Genomic DNA, 21,579 nt, shown 5'->3' with positions numbered 1-21,579 from the left:
AGTTGTGTACTAGAAGAGAGAATTATAATATTGAACGCAAAGAGTTATCAATACTCACTCATTGGAGATTTTCTCAGGGCAGATGATGCCATGCCGAATACTTCTCCATCATCCACCCCAAATTCTGTAGCATCTTCAAAGTCATCTCCATCACTATCACTAACCATATGAACATCGGTGCTTTGCTATTCAAGGAAATTTCTGATTAGTTTCATAGTGATTTTATCATATCAAATTTAATGCTATATAATCCTAACAGGACACAGTATTGTAAGTTTTATCAATACATCATTTAATAGAATAAAGCTAAGGCTTACATATATCTCTAAATTTGATGTGATGCCTATAGGCCAAAGGTTGGAGGGAAAATGAAGGATGATTACAAACTTAATAAAACAGATTATCTTCAGCTACAGGATATAGTTAAGCACTTTTTAAGTGAGGAAATGGGTACAAATGCACAGAAGGAAAAGTAAGCTATGAATGTCTCAAAAAGCTCACACTAATCTATTGAAGACAGAACCAATGCTAGCATTATCAAAGTTGGAATTTTCTTACTGCAGTGGTTTTTAAATTTCTCTTTAGTGAAATGAGATAAATATGGTAGACTATCCTTATTGTGTTATTGGAAGATAGTATGAACTACACTACTCTTTGTAAACTTACAGCTATTAAATATGAAACGTAATAATATTTTAATTCAAAAAATGTTTATTGAAAATTTACAACATGCTAGGCACTGAAAAACATGCTCTACTTCTTTTGTTCTGTTTTCAGTAACATCAGTTAAGCTTAAGGTATTAAAAACATCAGCATTGGTAAGTAGACATTCAGCTGCCTGGGCCCAAATTCTGGTTCCAGTTCCTGATTCCAGCTTCTTCCCACTGCAGACCCAGGGAAGCAGACGGTGACAGTTCAAGTAGTTAAGTCCCTGCTACCCACACAGGAAACCTGAATGCAGTTCCTGACTCATGGTTTTAACCAGGCCCAGTCCTGGTCACTGTGGGCATTTGGGGGAGTGACCTTCGTGCCCTTCCCTTCCCTCCCCTCTTGTACCCTCTTCCCTTTCTCCTTCCCACTCCTCTTGGTTTCTCTCTCAAGTAAATTAAAACAAACAAAAAATCAACTTCAAAATATGAACCAGGCTGCTGTTCTTTAGTTTAGAATAGGATTCCATGATCATGACATTTAAAACATTTGAATCAATTTGTAAATATTGTCAAAAATACTCATGCTTCAGTAGAGAAGAGGTACAAGCAAGCTATCTGTTTAAATGCCTGTCTGTACTCTATTCAATAATTAAAGTCTACAAGGGCTATTTAGTAAATAAGATTTCTCTCTCTCTCTTTTTTTTTTTTTTCCAGGCAGAGTGGACAGTGAGAGAGAAAGAGAGAAAGGTCTTCCTTTTTTTTTCTGTCAGTTCACCCTCCAATGGCCACCACGGCTGGCGCACTGCGGCCGGCACACCGCGCTGATCCGAAGCCAGGAGCCAGGTGCTTCTCTTGGTCTCCCATGCAGGTGCTGGGCCCAAGCACTTGGGCCATCCTCCACTGCCTTCCCGGGCCACAGCAGAGAGCTGGACTGGAAGAGGAGCAACCGGGATAGAATCCGGCGCTCCGACCGGGACTAGAACCTGGGGTGCCGGAGCCGCAGGTGGAGGTTAGCCTACTGAGCTGTGGTGCCGGCCAAGATTTCTCTTTTAAAATATAGCTCTTTGTACTTAAGGTATAAAAATGGGAAAATAATTCCATCTTTGAGTCTACGCAGAAGAGCCTGCTTTAGAAATAAATATCTGCCAGAAAAGCATTAAGAAAAACACAATCAAAGACTCTTATTTAGCTACAGGGAATGTCAGAAATCAGCCAGTTACTGAATCACAGATTTTAAAGCTGGAAGAGATCTTAGAGATCTCTCAGCAGTAGTTTTCTACCTTATTTCACAGGGTTACCCCTGCCCCGCATGCTCCACGTGCCTAAATAAAGCATGTATAATGACAATGCATAATGTATTATGCATATTGCAATAGACAGAAGTAGAACTGCTCTGCTTGATGTTAGAGGGCTACAGCCATGGGTGTTTTAATGCTCTTGGATTTGGCATTTTCTTCCTCCCACCCATTTGACAGGTAAGGTATCTCTGAAGAATCTCAGGATTCTGTGGAACACTTTTTAAAACCATTGGTTTAGTGGGTCTTGTTGTTTCAAATGTGGAGCTAAGATATTTACTCCATTTGACTCAGTATGTTCAGCATTTTCTGCTCGGGCATATCCAAACATTATTGCCAACAATTACATTTTCACTCTCATTTCAGTCTTTCTAATGCTTTGTATAGACAGGTAACAAAGATATACTTTTTGGATGAATAAATGAATTGTCTGTGCTATAAGCCATTTACTTCCTCTTCTGATTCTACCTCTATTTTGCACAAAATTTGTTGCTAAATGAAATCCTAATCCTTTCCATATTTTTTTCTGCAAAACCAAAATCTTCCAGTTTCAGCTATTCAATAGCCTAAAAATTCAAAACTCTTTCTTATTTCAAAGCCATCAGAGAGCCTCCTCTACAAAATAACATATTTACTAGGACAATTGTGTTTGAATTTCCTGTTTCATGCAATCAAATGTCTGCAGTGTGAAGTTCACTTTAACACTAAGACTTAGTCTTAGATAAAGAATCAAGACCTACTGTATGTTACTTTTTAGTGCTGGGTCAGGTTCTCAACCAAGTGGAAAGAAAGGAAGGCCCAGGGAAGGGTGACAAAACTTCTCACAGCCTCTCTTAGCTGAGCTATCCTCTTAGTCTTCACTTAGTCTTGCCTAGTATACAGGCTTCTCTTTGAGAGGCACTAGTTTAAGAATAGTGGTTGGGGGACACATGGAAGAAAAAAGGGAGATGTTCTATAAACACTTCTTTCTTCTTTCATCTTTTATTTCACTGTGCTACATCTATCCCCTTTATCAAAATTCAGCTTCCAATCAAATAACAGCCCTTTTCAATACAATAACACTTTATTCCATACTGATAGTGATTTCAATTTATCCATGTGTCTACCTAAATCATTATTTGTCTTCAGAAAGTACAGAGTCCTCCAATCTCTTAAAATCCCTGAAAACAAAATCCTACAACCAAAACATCTTCAAAGGCAGGTATCTAAAAAGCCAATTTTGTTGAAAAAAGTATATTTCAAATATGAATTATTGAAGTAACTGCAAGAATGAGCTACTTAATTATGTATAAGGAACTCCCAATCTCTTCACATTTTCTTATCAGTCATCTAACAGGTTAGGGAAAGCTTTTTCTAAAAAATGAGATAAACAATCTTTTTTCATTAATGTTTGCTGATGAGAATAGACAATCTCTTGCTATCTGTTATGGCTGTCCTAAAATTGTTTGAATCCAAAGAAGCTATTGATTCAGAATTTAAAAAACAGCTCAAAATTCTGTGATTCTATTTTGGCTTTATTTTATTCATTTATTCCTTTCATCATTCAACAAAATTTTATGAATCCCTACTTAGTGCCAAACTGTCTGAAGCTGTTTGAAAGACACAGCCCATGTTCTCTCAAGGAGCATTATCTATGATATATAGATAATTATAATACTGAGTGATAAGTGTCATGACACATAAATTCAAAGGAGAGCAACAAACTCACTGGGAGTGGGAGCAACAAGAAGAAATTCTAAAGGAAATGCTGACAGACAAAAATTCATAACTGTTATTAAAACAAGCTTATAAATGAAGCATGTTTCATTCCGAAAACGAACTACCTGTTATGTTCAGGGACTAGGTTAAAAGGTAGGGATATAGAAATAAAACAAGGCTCCAGGCTTCAAGAAATTCCCATTCAATAAGATACTTCTTTAGAATGTGGTATATACGTGTGTATTTATAAGAAATACAATAAAGCTATAAACAAATGATATTGGAGAATAAAGGGGACAGTGATAAGTGATTTTAGAACTAGTAAGGAAGAGTGCAAGGTCTTACACAAGTGCTAAAACTTAACTCACACTTTGAAGAAAGGTATCAAGGTTCATGCGAAGACAGGGGCAGAAAGACTTGTAAACTAGGTAAAGAAAAAATTCAAGGAAGTAAGTGTATATTTTAAAAATCAATAAAAAATTCAGAAAGACAAAGTGAATCACCAGCCCTGTATGTAAGAGGAAAGTGTGGATTGGTAGCAAGGGAAAATGTTTGATGGAGGGCCAGCACTGTGGCCTAGCAGGTAAAAAGCTGCAGCCTGTAGTTCCGGCATCCCATATGGGCACCAGCTCAAGTCCCAGCTGCTCCACTTCCAATTCAGATCTCTACTATGGCCTGGGAAAACAGTAGAAGATGGCCCAAGTTCTTGGGCTTCTGGAAGACCCAGAAGCAGCTCCAGGCTCCTGGCTTCCGAGCGGCCATTTGGAGAGTGAACCAGAGGATAGAAGACTGGTATATCTCTCTTTCTCTCTCTCTCTTTCTCTCTCTCTCGCTCTGCATCTGTAACTCTGCTTTTCAAATAAATAAATAAATATCTAGAAAAAATGTTTGATGGAAATTCAATTGTGGCAGTCCTTAAACAGATGTGCTAAGATATTTGGATTTAACCCTGATAGCAAAAGGGAAATCACTAATGGTATTCAGGCAAAGGAATGTTCAAGGAAATAATTCTGATGGCTGTGTGTGTGCCTAAGAGGGAGAGAGAGATAGACAGACAGACAGACAGAGACAGTGATGGCATATGGCAGATTAGACATGAGGATATGAGAAGGGAGACCTATTTCACAATTTGAAGTATTAGAAGTTAACAGCCTACACTAGAGCAACAGAAACTGACTAAAGGCGACAAACCAAAAATATAGTACAATAGAACTGATAGGAGAATTGTTGACCAATGATCTCTGGGGAAGAACAAAATGGAAAAGGCAAAACAACATCAAGATTTCTACAGAAGGACAAATCTGGTGAGAGACAACACGGAGGCTGGTTCTCATAAGAATAAACTTGAGGGGCCGGCACTGTGGCGTACTTGGTTAATCCTCCGCCTTTGGCGCCTGCATCCCATATGAGTGCCGGGTTCTAGTCCTGGTGGCTCCTCTTCCAGTCCAGCTCTCTGTTGTTGCCTGGGAAAGCAGTGGAGGATGGCCCAAGTGCTTGTGCCCCTGCACCCGCATTGGAGATCAGGAGGAAGCACCTGGCTCCTGGCTTCAGATCGGCACAGCTCTGGCTGTTGAGGCCACTTGGGGAGTGAAGCAACTGAAGGAAGATCTTTCTCTCTGTCTTTCTCACACTGTCTATAACTCTGCCTGTCAAATAAATAAATAAAAATCTTAAAAAAAAAAAAAAAACAAAACCTTGAAGTAGCCTTAGGGCATCCAGGTGAAATATTTAATATGTAGACAACAAGGACAAAAAAACTTTCCAGGAGCTCAGGAATAAGATCAAGAACAGACTTAGATTTGGAAGTAATCAGCATATATTTATAAATAAAAATATTAGCTACAGAAAGGAATAAGACCATTGTTGGAAAAATAGAGCGGAAAAAAAAGAAAAAATAGAGGAAGAGTGATAAGGATAAGAATTTATAATACCTCCATATATGGTACATATTTCTGTAACTTTACTTGTATCTGTATCATTTTTTAAGTGGTAAAGGAAGAGAAACCAGTAAAACACTAAGGAAGATGGCTATAAAAGATAAGCAAATTAATTCAGAGAAAGTCAAAGAAGGTCAGAAAATTCCTAGAATGGGAGGGAAGACAAAAACAAAGTAAATTTAGTAGGATTGGGGCCGGCGCTATGCCATAGCGGGTAAAGCACCACCTGCAGTGCTGGCATCCCACATGGACAACGGATCGAGATCCAGCTGCTCCACTTCTGATCCAGCTCTCTGCTGCGGCCTGGGATAGCAGTGGAAGATGGCCCAAGTCCTTGGGGCCCTGCACCTGCGTGGGAGACCTGGAACAAGCTCCTTGTTCCCGGCTTCAGATTGGCACAGCTCTAGCCATTGCAGCCATCTGGGGAGTGAACCAGCAGATGGAAGACCTCTCTCTCTCTTTCTCCCTCTTTCTGCTTCTCTTCTCTCTCTGTGTAACACTGACTTTCAAGTAAATAAATAAAAGTTTAATAGGATTAAGATTAAGGAAGACAGACTGGTGCTGTTACTTAGCAGGTAAAGGTGCCAACTTCAAGTCCCAGCTGCTCCACTTCTGATCCAGCTCTCTGCTAATAAGCCTGGAAAAGCAGTGGAAGATGCTCCAAGACCTTGCACCACCTGTGAGACCCGGAAGAAGCTCCTGGTTCTTGGCTTTGAATAGGCCAGGCCCTGGCCCTGGCAGCCATTTGGGGGAGTGAACCAGCAGATAGAAGATATCTCTCTCTCTCTCACTCTCTTTCTGCCTCTCTGCCTTTTGAATAAATAAATAAATCTTAAAAAGATTAAGGAATAAATAGCTATGGTACATAACAAGAAAAATAACAATATCAAAGACAACTAATTTAAATTCAGAAGAGGTGGAGTTCAAGAATCTACTGTGCTCTGAAGAACTCCTGGCAAATGTCTTCATACTGCAAGAGTAGAGTATGAGCAATGCTGACCCACGAAGTGTTGTGAACATTTAAAGATATGACATAGTATGGTATCTGACAAAAGCTATAAACTGAATTTAATAGTTAGATTCAATTTTAGTCAGATAAGAAGCCAATTAGAATGACTTAAGTGAATAGAAGATGAAGGAGAATCATCTGGTGTAGATCATTCAAAGAAGCTTGGCTGTGTGTGTGCGTGGTGGGGGTGGTGATGGAGTTGTAGCTTGAGGGGGAGCCAGGTTTGAAGGAGTATTTTTCATGATGATAAGATCTGAACATGTTTTTAGGATGAAGAGGAACTAGATTAGGAACTAGGAGGGGATAAAAATGCAAGACTGTATTTATCAGTTCACTATTGTGACAAAGGCAAGTAGCAGTGGAATCAAGATAATGAATTGGCAGAAGATAAACTCTTAACAGCAAAAAAAAAAAAAAAAAAAAAAAGAAAAGAAAAGAAAAGAAAAAAAAACAAAGAACTTCTCAACTAACAAATTAGGGCAACAAATTTAACATGAATATAAAAATAATGTTGTGAATATTTAAACAGGCAAACTTCATAAAAATCTCAATGTATCAGATCAACTGGTACGGTTTCAAAGAAGCATTAAACCAACGAATGAAATAAATAAATATATATATTTTTGGGGGGTTGGTTCAATGATGAGCATTAACATGAGGAAGGAGATGGATATTGGGAAGAATATATTAAGTTCAGTTTTGCAAAGAGTAAACCTGAGTGGTCATTTCAACAGAGCTGTTTAGAAGGCATTCAGCTTGCTACATTAATGGCATCCTCTTGCCTCTTCCTTACCAACCTACAACAGTCTCGACAAATTTCAAAAGCAAAATACAGATTTTGGCGATTACCTGCATTTGATTTCCTTTTTTTTGTTTGTTTAATTATAAGTTTCTTTATGGTAAGAATTTGCTTTGTTCACAGCAATATTCCCAGCATTTAGACCTGAACATGGCATACAGCATGTAATCAAAATTTACTGGGGCCACATTCTACTGCTTTCCCAGGCCATAGTAGAGAGCTGGATCGGAAGTGGGGTAGCTGAGTCTCAAACCAGTGCCCATATAGGATGCCGGCACTTCAGGCCAAGGCATTAACCCCTGAGCCACAGCGCCGACTCCTGACTAAAGGTTTTTATTGCTATAAACTTGGCTACTTAAAGTGCTTTTGTTGTACCAAGTTTTTTAATTTGCTGTTTATATTTTCATTTACCTCAAGATATTTTAAAATTTTAATTTCTTCTTTGATCTACTAGTTTGTTTGTTTGTTTATTTTGTTTGTTTTTTTTGTTTGTTTTTTTTTACAGGCAGAGTGGACAGTGAGAGAGAGAAAGGTCTTCCTTTGCCGTTGGCTCATCCTCCAATGGCCGCCGCGGCTGGCACGCTGCGGCCGGCACACCGCGCTGATCCGATGGCAGGAGCCAGGTACTTCTCCTGGTCTCCCATGCGGGTGCAGGGCCCAAGGACTTGGGCCATCCTCCACTGCACTCCCGGGCCACAGCAGAGAGCTGGCCTGGAAAAGAGGCAACCGGGACAGAATCCGGTGCCACGACCGGGACTAGAACCCGGTGTGCCAGCGCTGGAATGGTGGAGAATTAGCCTAGTGAGCCGCGGCGCCGGCCTGATCTACGTTTTTCAGGAGCACAGTGATTTGCAATTTTACTTCTGTTATTGACTTTTAGTTTCATATCCATGGTTAGAAAAAATGCTTGATATGATTTCAATTTTCTCAGCCATTTTATGACTTTTTTGTGGCCTAACATATAACCTATTCTGGGAAGCATTCTGTACACATATACTTCAGAAGAATGTGTATTTTGCTGCTGATGTGTTAAATGTTCTCCAAATATATTTTAAGTTTACTGGGTCTACAATGGAACAGAATTGAAACACCAGAAATCAACCGAAACATCTACAGCCAACTTACATTTGATCAAGGATCTAAAACCAATTCCTGGAGCAAGGACAGTCTATTCAATAAATGGTGCTGGGAAAACTGGATTTCCACGTGCAGAAGCATGAAGCAAGACCCCTACCTTACACCTTACACAAAAATCCACTCAACATGGATTAAAGACCTAAATCTACGACCTGACACCATCAAGTTACTAGAGAACATTGGAGAAACCCTTCAAGATATTGGCACAGGCAAAGAGTTTCTGGAAAAGACCCGGGAGGCACAGGCAGTCAAAGCCAAAATCAACTATTGGGATTGCATCAAATTGAGAAGTTTCTGTACTGCAAAAGAAACAGGAGAGTGAAGAGACAACCGACAGAATGGGAAAAAATATTTGCAAACTATGCAACAGATAAAGGGTTAATAACCAGAATCTACAAAGAGATCAAGAAACTCCACAAAAACAAAACAACCCAATTAAGAGATGGGCCAAGGACCTCAATAGACATTTTACAAAAGAGGAAATCCAAAGGGCCAACAGACATATGAAAAAATGTTCAAGGTCATTAGCAATCAGGGAAATGCAAATCAAAACCACAATGAGGTTTCACCTCACCCTGGTTAGAATGGCTCACATACAGAAATCTACCAACAACAGATGCTGGAGAGGATGTGGGGAAAAAGGGACACTAACCCACTGTTGGTGGGAATGCAAACTGGTCAAGCCACTATGGAAGTCAGTCTGGAGATTCCTCAGATACCTGAAGATAACCCTACCATTCGACCCAGCCATCCCACTCCTTGGAATTTACCCAAAGGAATTTAAATTGGCAAACAAAAAAGCGGTCTGCAGCCTAATGTTTATTGCAGCACAATTCACAATAGCCAAGACCTGGAACCAACCTAAATGCCCATCAACGGTAGACTGGATAAAGAAACTATGGGATATGTACTCTTTAGAATACTATACTGCAGTAAGAAACAACGAAATCCAGTCATTTGCAACAAAATGGAGGAATCTGGAACACATCATGCTGAGTGAAATAAGCCAGTTCCAAAGGGACAAATATCATATGTTCTCTCTGATCGGTGAAAACTGACTGAACACCAAAAAGGAAACCTGTTGAAGTGAAATGGACACTAGGAGAAATGGTGACTTGATCAGCATAGCCCTGACTGTTAATGAACAACTTAATACATTATCCCTCTTAGTATTTTTTTTTTGTCTGTTCTACTTAATATGACTGGTTTAATTCTGTAATTAATACACAGTTATTTCTTAAGTGTTGAAATTTAACTGAAATGTGATCCCTGTTAAACATAAGAGTGGGAATAAGAGAGGGAAGAGATGTATAATTTGGGACATGCTCAAGCTGATTTGCCCCAAATGGTAGAGTTAGAAACATACCAGGGGATTCCAATTCAATCCCATCAAGGTGGCATGTACCAATGCCATCTCACTAGTCCAAGTGATCAATTTCAGTTCACAATAGATCATAATGAAAGGACTAAGAGTCAAAGGGAGCACATAAACAAGTCTAGTACCTGCTAACACTAACCGATAGAATAAATAAAGGGGAGAGTGATCCAACATGGGAAGCGAGATACACAGCAGACTCATAGAATGGCAGATGTCCTAAATAGCACTCTCGTCTCAGAATCAGCCCTAAAGGCATGCGGATCTGGCTGAAAAGCCCATGAGAGTATTTCAGGCATGGAAAGCCAGGACACTCTGGCAAAAAAACAAAACAAAACAAAACAAAACCAACCTAAATGAAAGATCTCTGTGAGTGAGATCCCAGTGGAAAGAACAGGTCTTCAAGAAGGAGGTACCTTTCTCTGAAGGGAGGAGAGAACTTCCACTTTGACTATGACCTTGTCTAAATAAGAGTCGGAGAACTCAAAAGGCTTCCATAGCCTTGGAAACTAATGACTGGAGCATAGGGAGATTACTGATGCCATAAACAGGAGTGTCAATTTGTAAAGTCAACAACAGGAGTCACTGTGCACTTACTCTTCATGTAGGATCTTTGTCCTTAATGTGCTGTACATTGAGATTTAATGCTATAATGAGTACTCAAACAGTATATTTCACTTTGTGTTTCTATGTGGGTGCAATCTGTTGAAATCTTTACTTAATGTATACTAAACTGATCTTCTGTATATATAGAAAATTGAAAATGAATCGATATGAATGGAAGGGGAGAGAGAGCGGGAAAGGGGAGGGTTGCGGTTGGGAGGGAAGTCATGGGGGGGAGGGGGAAGCCAATGTAGTCCATAAGCTGTACTTTGGAAATCTATATTCATTAAATAAAAGTTAAAAAAAAAAAGAGCTATTAGTCCAACAACAACAAAAAAGTTTACTGGGTCTAGAACAGTTCAAATTCAATGTTTCTTTATTGATTCTCTGCCAGGTTTATCTATTCATTGCTATAAGTAGCATATTATACATATATTTATGTATTTAGGTATTTGGATGTTGGGTACATATATATATTTACAATTATTATATCCTCTAGATGAACCAACCCGTATTATTATATAATGTTTACCTTTGTCTCCTTCTACAGTTTTTGACTTAAAGTCTATTTCCTCTTCTACATGCCCAGCTATCCCTACTTTCTTTTGATTTCCATGCATGTAGAATTTTTTTTTTCATCCCTTCACTTTCAGCCTAGGAGTGTCCTTAACGAAGTCAGTCTCCTGTAGGCAGCATGTATTTGGAACTCTCTTTGAAAAATGCATTCACAAGCACTGTATATCTTTATTACTTCATTTATATGGAAGGTAATAATTGATAGGAAAGGACATTCCATTTTGAATTTTATTTATTTATTTATTTTTTGGACAGGCAGAGTGGATAGTGAGAGAGAGAGACAGAGAGAAAGGTCTTCCTTTTTGCCGTTGGTTCACCCTCCAATGGCCGCTGTGGCTGGCGCGCTGTGGCCGGCGCATCACATTGATCCGAAGCCAGGAGCCAGGTGCTTCTCCTGGTCTCCCATGTGGGTGCAGGGTCCTAGGACCTGGGCCATCCTCGACTGCACTCCCGGGCTACAGCAGAGAGCTGGGCTGGAAGAGGGGCAACTGGGACAGAATCCGGCACCCCGACCGGGACTAGAACCAGGTGTCCTGGCGCCACAGGCGGAGGATTAGCCAACTGAGCTGTGGTGCCAGCCTCCATTATGAATTGTTTTGTACAGTCTTTGTTCCTTTATTCATCTCTTCCTGTTTTATTTTATGATTTGATGATTTTCTGCAGTAGCCTGCTTTAGTTCCTTTGTTTTTATCTCCTGTGTTATCTAGGACAGGTTTGTTTTTGTGGTTATCATGAGTCTTACATAAAACATCTTATACTTAAGACAGGTTATTTTAGGTTGATAATTTAATTTTGACTGCATACAAAAAGTTGACATTTTAATCCTGTCTCCATATTTTATGTTGTTGAAGTCATAACTCATGAAATTTCATGTTGAATATTTATAAACAAATTACTGGAGTTATAATTGTTTTTCACAGTTTTGCCTTTTAATTCCCATATGGGAAGTATAACTAATTTCTATACCACCATTACAATGTTAACAGTATTCAGAATTTGGCCGGTGCCACAGTTCAATAGGCTAATCCTCTGCCTGTGGCGCCGGCACCCCAGGTTCTAGTCCCGGTCGGGGTGCCGGATTCTGTCCTGGTTGCTCCTCTTCCAGTCCAGCTCTCTGCTGTGGTCCGGGAGTGCAGTGGAGGATGGCCCAGGTCCTTGTGCCCTGCACCCGCATAGGAGACCAGGAGGAAGCACCTGGCTCCTGGCTTTGGATCAGCGCGCCAGCCGCAGCCGCCATTTGGGGGTGAACCAACGGAAAAAGGAAGACCTTTCTCTCTCTCTCTCTCTCACTGTCCACTCTGCCTGTCAAAAAAAATAAATAAATAAAAAGTATTCAGAATTTGATTGGGTAGTTACTTGTACTAGAGTTTTACACTTTTTTATGTTTTAATGTTACTAAGTAGCATAATGATCCATAGCAGTAGAGGAACCCTCTTCTGCTTTTCCTGTGAGGTAGATCTAGTGCTTATGAACATCCTCAGCTTTTGTTTATCTGGGAAAGTTTATCTTTCTCATTTCAAAGGACAGCTTTGATGGGTCTCAAGTATTCTTGGTTGACTACTTTTTTTCCTTCTTTCAGTTCTTTGAACATATCATTCCGATCTCTGCTGGTCTGCAAGGTTTCTGCTGAGAAATCAACCAGTAACAATAGTAAGACTTCCTTATAAATGATATGCTTCTTTTCTCTTGCTGTTTTCAGAATGCTTTCTTTTTTTGGAAATATGGTTATAATGTGTTTTGGTGAACTCTTCTTTGGGTTGAAATCTCTGAGCTTCCTAAACTTGGATGTTCATATCTTTGCGCAGATTCGGAAAAAGTTTTCAAAGATTATTTCTTCAAGTAAGCCGTCTGTCCCTTTCTATTCTCATTCTCGACATCCTACTCTGCAAATATTGCCCCCATAATGGAGTTCCACAAATCTTGAAGACTTTCTTCAATAATTTCATTCTCTTTATTTTTCTCCTCAATGACTAAATGATTTCAAGTCACTGAAATCATTGACTTATTCAATTATTCATTTACGCTTTCTCCTGCCACATCTAGTCTTTAGATGAATCCCTCTATTCCATGTTTTAGCTCAGTAATTCTATTCTTAAGATCCAAAATTTTTGTTTTCCAATTTCATTTTCATTGCTTAGCTTCTTGTACATTGTGTTCCTGATTTTCTTAAAATTTTTATGTGTGTTGCCTTATAACTGCTAACATTCATTAAGACAGTTATTTTGAACTCTATCAGTAATTTGTGTAATTTCAATTTTTCGGAGTCAATTATTACAAGTTTGTGTTTCTGCATCGGTGTCATTATTTCTCTGATTCTCCATGATCCTGGTATTCCAAGAATGATGTTCGGGCATTTAAAGAGTGTTCCAGACTTTATAGACTGACTTGAGAAAGATCTTCACTTGTGGGAGAAGTCGGGGGTAGGAAGGAAGGGAAGCATGTTGTCGCATTCTGTGGTTCTGAGTCTAAAGTTGTGAGGCACTAAGTGTGATGGTAAATGGTGGCTGCAGATCTGTAGAGGGAGACCACTGAATCTCTTTGTCTCCAGAAGCTGGAGTCCGTGATACTGGTATTGACATGGTTCTTGTTGGCAAGAGTTGTGAAAAATCTAGAGGCTGTAAGTGCTACTGCAGTCCTCAGCCTGTGCTTGTGTGTCCAACAGCTAATGGCCAGAGCTGACAGTGATGGAGGCCAGAACCAGTGGTGTGTACATGCTCCACAGCAGAGGTGGGCTGCAGGCATCTTCACACATAGGTGTGAGGGCTGGGAATTCAGGCAGGGAGTGGGGCTGAGTGCAGGAATACATAGGACAGAGGGGGCTGGAAGCTGTTGCAATTATGGTGGTGATGGCAGGAACTGGAAGGCAGGGAGAACTGTTTATTCATGAACAACTGTGGGAGCCAGGGCTTGCAGTATGCAATAGCCCAGCTGCAGGTGTCAGTCCTGGTCATATGTGATAGTGGGTAAAAGTATGTGATGGGGACTATCTGTGAGCACACATACAACAGTTGTACTGTGACCTTCAGCCAAAGCATCTGTGGAGGTAGCAAAAAGGGTAGCTCTGGGCAGGATGGATTCTGGCTGAGTCACACAGAGAATGTGAAGCCTGCTTGATTGGGATCCTGACCTCAGGCAAGACCTGCTCACTTGGCTCTGGGGCTAAGAGAGAACTGGTGGGTCAAACACCCAGAGCCAAGTATGCTAGGCTGGGAGTTCTAGGACAGGGCAGAACACTTTGTCTATTTTTTATTTGGTTGCCTTTGCCTTTGGCATCATACATAGTCCAGAAATCGCTGCCAAATTCAATGTTATAAAACTTTTCCCTATGTTTTCGTCTAACAATTGTATTGTTTTGTGTCTTACATTTAGGTCTTTGATCCAGTTTGCTTTCTTTTATAGGTTAGGTAAGGATTCAACTTCATTTTTTTGCATATGGATATCCAGTGTTCCAGCATCATTTGTTGAAAAGATGGTCCTTTTTCCTTTGCATCATTGTCAAAAGTCATTTTATCATATAACCAGAGTTCATTTCTGGGTTCTCTATTCTATTCAATTTGGTCTATATGTCTATTCATGCCTGTGTTATGCCATTATCACATAATTTTAATTGTTGTGACTTGGTAATAGGTTTTGAAAAGAGGAGGTATCAGTCCTGCTATTCTCTTCTTTTTCAGAAGTGCTTTGGCTATTTGAGGTCCCTTGAGATTTCATATGAATCACAAAAAGTTTTTTCACTTGGGGCTGGTGCTGCGGTGCAGCAAGTTAAAGCTACAGCCTGAAGGGTAGGCATCCCATATAGGCAATGCTTTGCGTTGTGGCTACTATGCTTCCAATCCAGCTCCCTGTTAATGTACTTGTGGAAGACAACGTAGGATAGTCGAAGTCCTTGGGCCCTTGTACCATGTGGGAGACCTAGAAGTAGCTCCTGGTTCCTGACTGTGGCTATTAGGGAGTGAACTAGTAGATGGAAGATTGATCTCTCTCTGTCTCTCCTTCTCTCTCTCTGTTAACTCTACCTTTCAAATAAATAAATAAATCTTAAAAAATTTTTTTCAGTTGTGCAAAAGACACTGGGATTTTGACAGGGATTGCCATGAATCTGTAGATTGCTTTGGGCAGTATGGACATTTTAAGATAAATCTCTTCACCCATGAATATGGAATGTATTTCTATTTATTTGTCTTCTTTAACTTCTTTCAGCTATGTTTTATAGTTTTCATTGTATAAGCCTTTCATTTCTTTGGCTAACTTAGCTACTAAGTATTTTATTCTATTTGATGCTATTATAAATGGAATTATTCAGATTGAATGGAGTTATTCATCAACAGCAATGTATAGAAATGGAATGATTTTTGTTTGTTGACTTTTATCTGGTGATTTTGCTAAATTCATTTTTTTAATTCTAAATAATTTACTCCTGGAATTTTTAGGGTTTTCTATACACAAAAGCATATCATCTGTGAGCACAGATAATTTCACTTCTTCCTTTCCAATTTGGATACTTTTTATTTGTTTTTCTAGTGTTACTGCCCTGACTAGAACTTCCAGTACTATGTTGAATAGAAGTGGTGAAAGCAAACATCTCTGCCTTGTTCCTACTCTAAGAGGTAAAATCTTCAGTCTTTCACCACTGAACATGATAGCCACTGTGGGTAATTCATAACTATATTGAAGTAGTTCCCTAATATTCCTAGTTTGTTGACTGTTTTTATCATGAACATATTGTTCAAATGCCTTTTCTGCACCATTTGAGATGTTCTTACATTGTTTTTCCTTCATTCTGTTAATGTGGTATATTACATTATGATCTCTTGCTTGTTATTAGTACAACAGACTCCCACCTGATTTCTCTGTCATCAGATTTCTTTAAAATCTAGTTTCTGGGCCGGTGCCATGGTTCACTAGGCTAATCCTCCACCTGCGGCGCCAGCACACTGGGTTCTAGTCCCAACTGGGATGCCAGATTCTGTCCCTGTTGCTCCTCTTTCAGTCCAGCTCTCTGCTGTGGCCCAGGAGTGCAGTAGAGGATGGCCCAGGTCCTTGGGCCCTGCACCCGTGTGGGAGACCAGGAGGAAGCACCTGGCTCCTGGCTTCGGATCAGCACAGCGCACCGGCCGCAATGTGCCGGCCGTAGTGGACCCTTGGGAGGTGAACCAATGGAAAAAGGAAGACCTTTCTCTCTGTGTCTGTCTGTCTGTCTGTCTGTCTCTCTCTCTCTCTCTCTCATTTCTGCATAGCAATTAGAACACTATTCTCTAAAATGTGTATGAGGGGGGAGATCATTCTCCACTTAAAAGTCTATGGATCGGGACCAACACTGTGGTATAGTGGGTAAAGCCACAGCCTGCAGTGCTGGCATCCCATATGGGCACTGGATGGAGTTCCAGCTGCTCCACTTCTGATCCAGCTCTCTGCTATGGCCTGAGAAGCAGTAGAAAATGGCCCAAGTCCTTGGGCCCTTGAACTCTTGTGGGAGACCCAGAAGAAGCTTCTGGCTCCTGGCTTCAGATCAGCACAGCTCTGGCCACTGCAGCCATCAGGGGAGTGAACCAGCAGATAGAAGACCTCTCTTTCTCTCTGCCTCTCTGTAGCTCTGCCTTTCAAATAAATCTTAAAAAAAAAAAAAAAAGGGTTTATGGATCCCCAAAGTACAAGTTCTCAAAAACCTGTTCTCTTAACATATCTTTCACTCCTTTGTCTCCCATTTTATTCTGCACCAATATCAAACTGCATTTATCTCCTTCCATACACAACATCCAGATCATACTATTTGTTCTGAATGGAATATGATTCCTGGGATTCTTTATTTGGCTGACAGTGACTCATTCTTCACAATTCAATTTGGACTTCAACATCTCTAGTCTTTTTAAAATACACTTATTCACAAATATTTATTCTATGTCTGGTACACATCGCACATTATGCTAGGCATTAGGGCTATGCAGGCAGATAATGCAAAAAGGTTCTTCAATGAAAATGTTTTTGAAATTTACCCCTACCCCATCTGTTCCCCTAACATCTCATGTTTACCTCAATTTTTTTCTCATTAATCATATATATGAAAATATAAATTAATCTTACCATCACATACTGAGCATTTAATAAATGTTTCTATAACCAAATCTATAAACTAATCTTCTAACATTAACTACATTTTGGGTTTGAGGGGGGGAAGAGTTATATGTTCCGATTGCCCTTTGGCTTCCTTCTCCTTCTCCTGCACTGTCACTCCTGCATTGTCAACTGAGCTTTGGACCAAAGGCCAGGGTCTACTGGGCCCCTGCACAGTCTCACTCAAGCAACTGAGAAAAGGAGGCAGAGGTACTCCATAGAATCAGAACTGTTGGGTGGGAGTTGGCATTGTGGCATCGTGGGTAGAGCTGCTGCCTGCAACCCCAGCATCCCATATGGGCGCCAGTTCAGTTGTTTCCAAGCTGTTCAACTTCCAATTCAGCTCTCTGCTAATGTGCCTGGGACAGCACTGGAGTGTGGCCAAGTGCTTGGGCCCCTACACATGTGTGTCAGACCGAGAAGAAGCTCCTGGTTCTTTCTTTCTTTCTTTCTTCTTCTTCTTTTTTTTTTTTTAGGAAAACTTTTATTTAATTAATATAAATTTCAAAAGCACAACTTTAGGATTATACCAGTCCCCCCCCCCATAATCACCCTCCCACCCGCAAACCATCCCACTTCCTACTCCCTCTCCCATACCATTCTTCATTAAGATTCATTTTTAATTATCTTTATATACAGAAGATCAACTTAGTATATACTAAGTAAAGATTTCAACAGTTTTCACTGTGTCACACTGACATACCAAGTATAAAGTACTGCTTGAAGCCTATTTTTACCGTTAATTCTCATAGTACAACACATTAAGGACAGAGATCCTACATGGGGAGTAAGTGCACAGTGACTCCTGTTGTTGATTTAACAAGTGACACTCTTATTTATGACATCAGTAATCAACCAAGGCTGTTGTCATAAGCTGCCAAGGCTATGGAAGCCTCTTGAGTTCACAAACTCCGACCTTATTTAGACAAGGCCATAATCAAAGTGGAAGTTCTTTCCTCCCTTCAGAGAAAGGTACCTCCTTTTTGGATGGCCTGTCCTTTCCACTGGGATCTCACTCACAGAGATCTTTCAATTAGGACATTTTTTTTGTCACAGTGTCTTAGCATTCCATGCCTGAGAAACTCTCATGGGCTTTTTAGAAGCTCCTAGTTCTGGCCTAGCCCAGTCTAAGCTACTGTGGCCATTTGGGGAGTGAACCACCAGATTGAAGACCTCTCCTTCTGTTTCTCCCTCTTTTTCTGTACCTCTGTCTTTCAAATAAATAAATCTTAAAAAAAAAAAAAAAAAAGGAACCACTGGGTAGTAGCTAGAAGGACATAAATTTCAGCTTAAGCCATTCAACAATGGAACTTGTTGCCTACAGTGGGCAGAACCATATCACTGGAGAGAAAACATCAGCATATTTTGGGGGCATTCTGGTGCTAATATTTGATATCTACCATAAGATCAAATAGATGTTTAATTGAATACAAGATGGAGGTGAGTATAAATATAAGTTGGGCCAAAAGATCTCAAAAATCCCTTCCAGCTTTGTAATTCTTTGATAACATAAAAACTAAGTCACAGCTTCTCTCTCTGTCTTACCAACCACCTGGAGGGACTCATTTTAGAATTAGAGAAAGAAAGAATATTAATAGATTCATCTCAGATAACCAGATGTTAGGATACTATTGAAGCTGTGACTGTTGCAGCTTGGCAAAGCCTCCTTACCCCACTCTAAACACAAAAACTGCTTCCCACTTTATGGCATTTACTTCTCTCTGTTAAAGGGACTGCTGAAATAACACATAAAATAGTGAGGAAGAGGAATAAATAAATGAAGTAAAGCAGTTACCTGTCACCTCTCAGGGCACAGAGTAATTAAGTTTTGGTTAGAGCAAGTTGGCTACATTTTAACATTACTGGAATTATCCATAAAAAGTTGAGGTAGTAGACTTACATACATTGCCATTATAAATACACTCAAGCATTACAAAGAAATGTCTCATTAGACTATTTCTGGCAATTTCTGCTAAGCAGTGAAACTCAATATTATTTTCACAAAGATTAGTGAGATACAGTGTTGGAAAAACAGTGTGAGCTTTAAAGGAAATTAATTTTTGGAGACTAAGTATAGCACAGTACAGTAATACAATAATACTTCAAATGGTTCATGGAAAATGGAATTAAAAACATTTGTTTTAATGCAAAAAATTTTGAATTTTGAAGGCCATGCATTGTACTTTCATAATACAGTACTTTCCGTGAACTTTTTGAAAATCTCACATATTTGCAGCTGGGAAAAAAGACTGCTTCTCTGAGATTTCTAGAAAATGTAAAAAATTAAAGCGGCAAATTCTCATTTTCATAGATGATCACAGAATGGAACTTCACTTAGACAGCTCTGTATCTCTTTCACATATTTAAGTGATAGAAATATTTTGAGGATGCCCTGTGGCACTTCATTAATGAGTATCCAAACATATTAGTTTAAATAAAAATAAGCAATTACATTTTAGATAGAATGCAAGTGGAAAAAAGTTTTATTAGACTAGCACAAACTTTTGAATACTTCAATTACACTCTCTTCTACAAAACTCAGGTGTAAATGATGTTTTTCTGTGGTATATAGTATGACCTTTGTTGGATACACTTTTAAAGATGTAGTGATGGCTAGAACATACGAAGAACCCAAATACACACTTGTTAGATGAGCAAGTTGTAAAAGTCCATGTTCTCTTTCACATTTTCTTATAGTCAAGGTCAGAGGCAGGCATGAAATACTACTGGCAGCCATGGAACAGAATTATGTTACTGCTTTTTAACATCCTTCAGGTCCACATACCCACAGCATATACACAAACACGTTCAATCTCATTAGCTCCCCACTCTTTGTTTCTACAGCATCTTGTGCACATTACTGTCACTGTGTCTTTCCATTATACCATCATCAGCTTACTGAACTATCACCCTTGACTCTGAGCATCTTGGTATGGCTTCAGTGTGTTACTAATCTTTGTTTTCTAATAACAAGCACAAGACCTAGTTCATAGAAGTGTTCCGAACAAATATGTTAAAGAACTTCCAGGATCAATCCTAATAAATGTACTCATCTACAGTCAGCAGATACAAAAAACCTTGTGTTGATGTGCCAGTTCTAAGGAAAAATCATTTCAAAGAATCTACCTGAATCTTTTCTGTTGAAATACAGAACTAGTACATTACCAATAACATTGCACAAATAATTTCTCCCTTCAAGAATTTAACAAGATTTTATTCACGCTACATCAACTTTATCAATTAAATGCTGTGATAGATAAAAAAGAATAGAAGTAGGCAGGTGGGTGGAGGATAGTCAGTGTGTTCAGTGAAAAGCTGGAAAATGGGCTTACCTCTTCGGAATGTTCCCGGGTCTGTGACGGTGAAGATCTTCTTCCTACTGTAAGTCGATGGCAGGGATAAGACAGCCCTGATTCTGCAAGACACATCTGTAAAAAGCAGAATCCACAATTTGTAAATAAAAAATGTATCCATGCTTTACAACATTATTTTGCCTTTCTGGTATTCTCTATTATTTTTATTTTTAGTTTTTTGACAGCCAGAGTGGACAGTGAGAGAGAGAGACAGAGAGAAAGGTCTTCCTTTGCCGTTGGTTCACCCTCCAATGGCCGCCGCAGCCGGCGCGCTGCGGCCAGCGCACCGCGCTGATCCAATGGCAGGAGCCAGGTACTTATCCTAGTCTCCCATGTGGGTGTAGGGCCCAAGGACTTGGGTCATCCTCCACTGCACTCCTGGGCCACAGCAGAGAGCTGGCCTGGAAGAGGGGCAACCAGGACAGAATCCGGCGCCCCGACCGGGACTAGAACCCGGTGTGCCGGCACCGCAAGGCGGAGGATCACTAGAGCCGCGGTGCCGGCCATTCTCTATTATTTTTAAAGCTAGATTAGAATGTTAACACTAGGGGCATTATATTATCAGAAAGTGTATTGCAACATATAGGATGTTACGAGAGCCAAGATCAATTTTCACATTAAATGATAGACAGGGGCTCCAGGAAATTGTAAAGCACTGAAAATAAACAAAACATAAACATTTTTGAGCCAATGTGTGACTGATACTTTTCTGATTAGTAGAACGAATACCTCAGTTCCTTAACTCCTAAAGCATTAAGGGTATCTGGAAAAGGTGGCTTTTCCGTGCTTAAGTTTCAGCATAAAATAAGGATTTTTTAAAAATTATTTATTTCATTGAAAGAGAGAATTCTTCCATCTGCTGGTTCACTCTCCAAATGCCCGCAATAGCCGAGGATGGACCCTATTTCATCTGGGCCTTCCATGTCAGTGCAGAGGCCCAAGCATTTGGACCTTCTTCCACTACCTTCCCAGACGTATTAGCAGGGAGCTGGACTGGAAGTGAAGCAGCCATGACCTGAATCAAACAGACTTCCAT

At 39.9% G+C, this 21,579-nt stretch overlaps 1 protein-coding gene across 1 annotated transcript in view; it reads right to left on the bottom strand.

Moving 5' to 3' along the window:
* The window catches only part of FAF1 (Fas associated factor 1), a 473,941-nt gene that overhangs the window by 170,301 nt on the left and 282,061 nt on the right, over positions 1 to 21,579 (bottom strand). Inside the window, exons 9-10 of the mRNA XM_051857780.2 lie at positions 20,523 to 20,618; positions 59 to 185 (exon numbers count right to left, since the gene is read on the bottom strand). Coding sequence (XP_051713740.1) covers positions 59 to 185; positions 20,523 to 20,618 — 223 coding nt within the window. The remainder of the gene's footprint in view (positions 1 to 58; positions 186 to 20,522; positions 20,619 to 21,579) is intronic.

Source organism: Oryctolagus cuniculus, chromosome 7, assembly GCF_964237555.1.
Source record: "Oryctolagus cuniculus chromosome 7, mOryCun1.1, whole genome shotgun sequence".
Lineage (NCBI taxonomy): Eukaryota > Metazoa > Chordata > Mammalia > Lagomorpha > Leporidae > Oryctolagus > Oryctolagus cuniculus.
The sequence above is the reverse complement of the archived record's forward strand: the minus strand, read 5'-3'. Positions and strand labels throughout refer to the sequence as shown.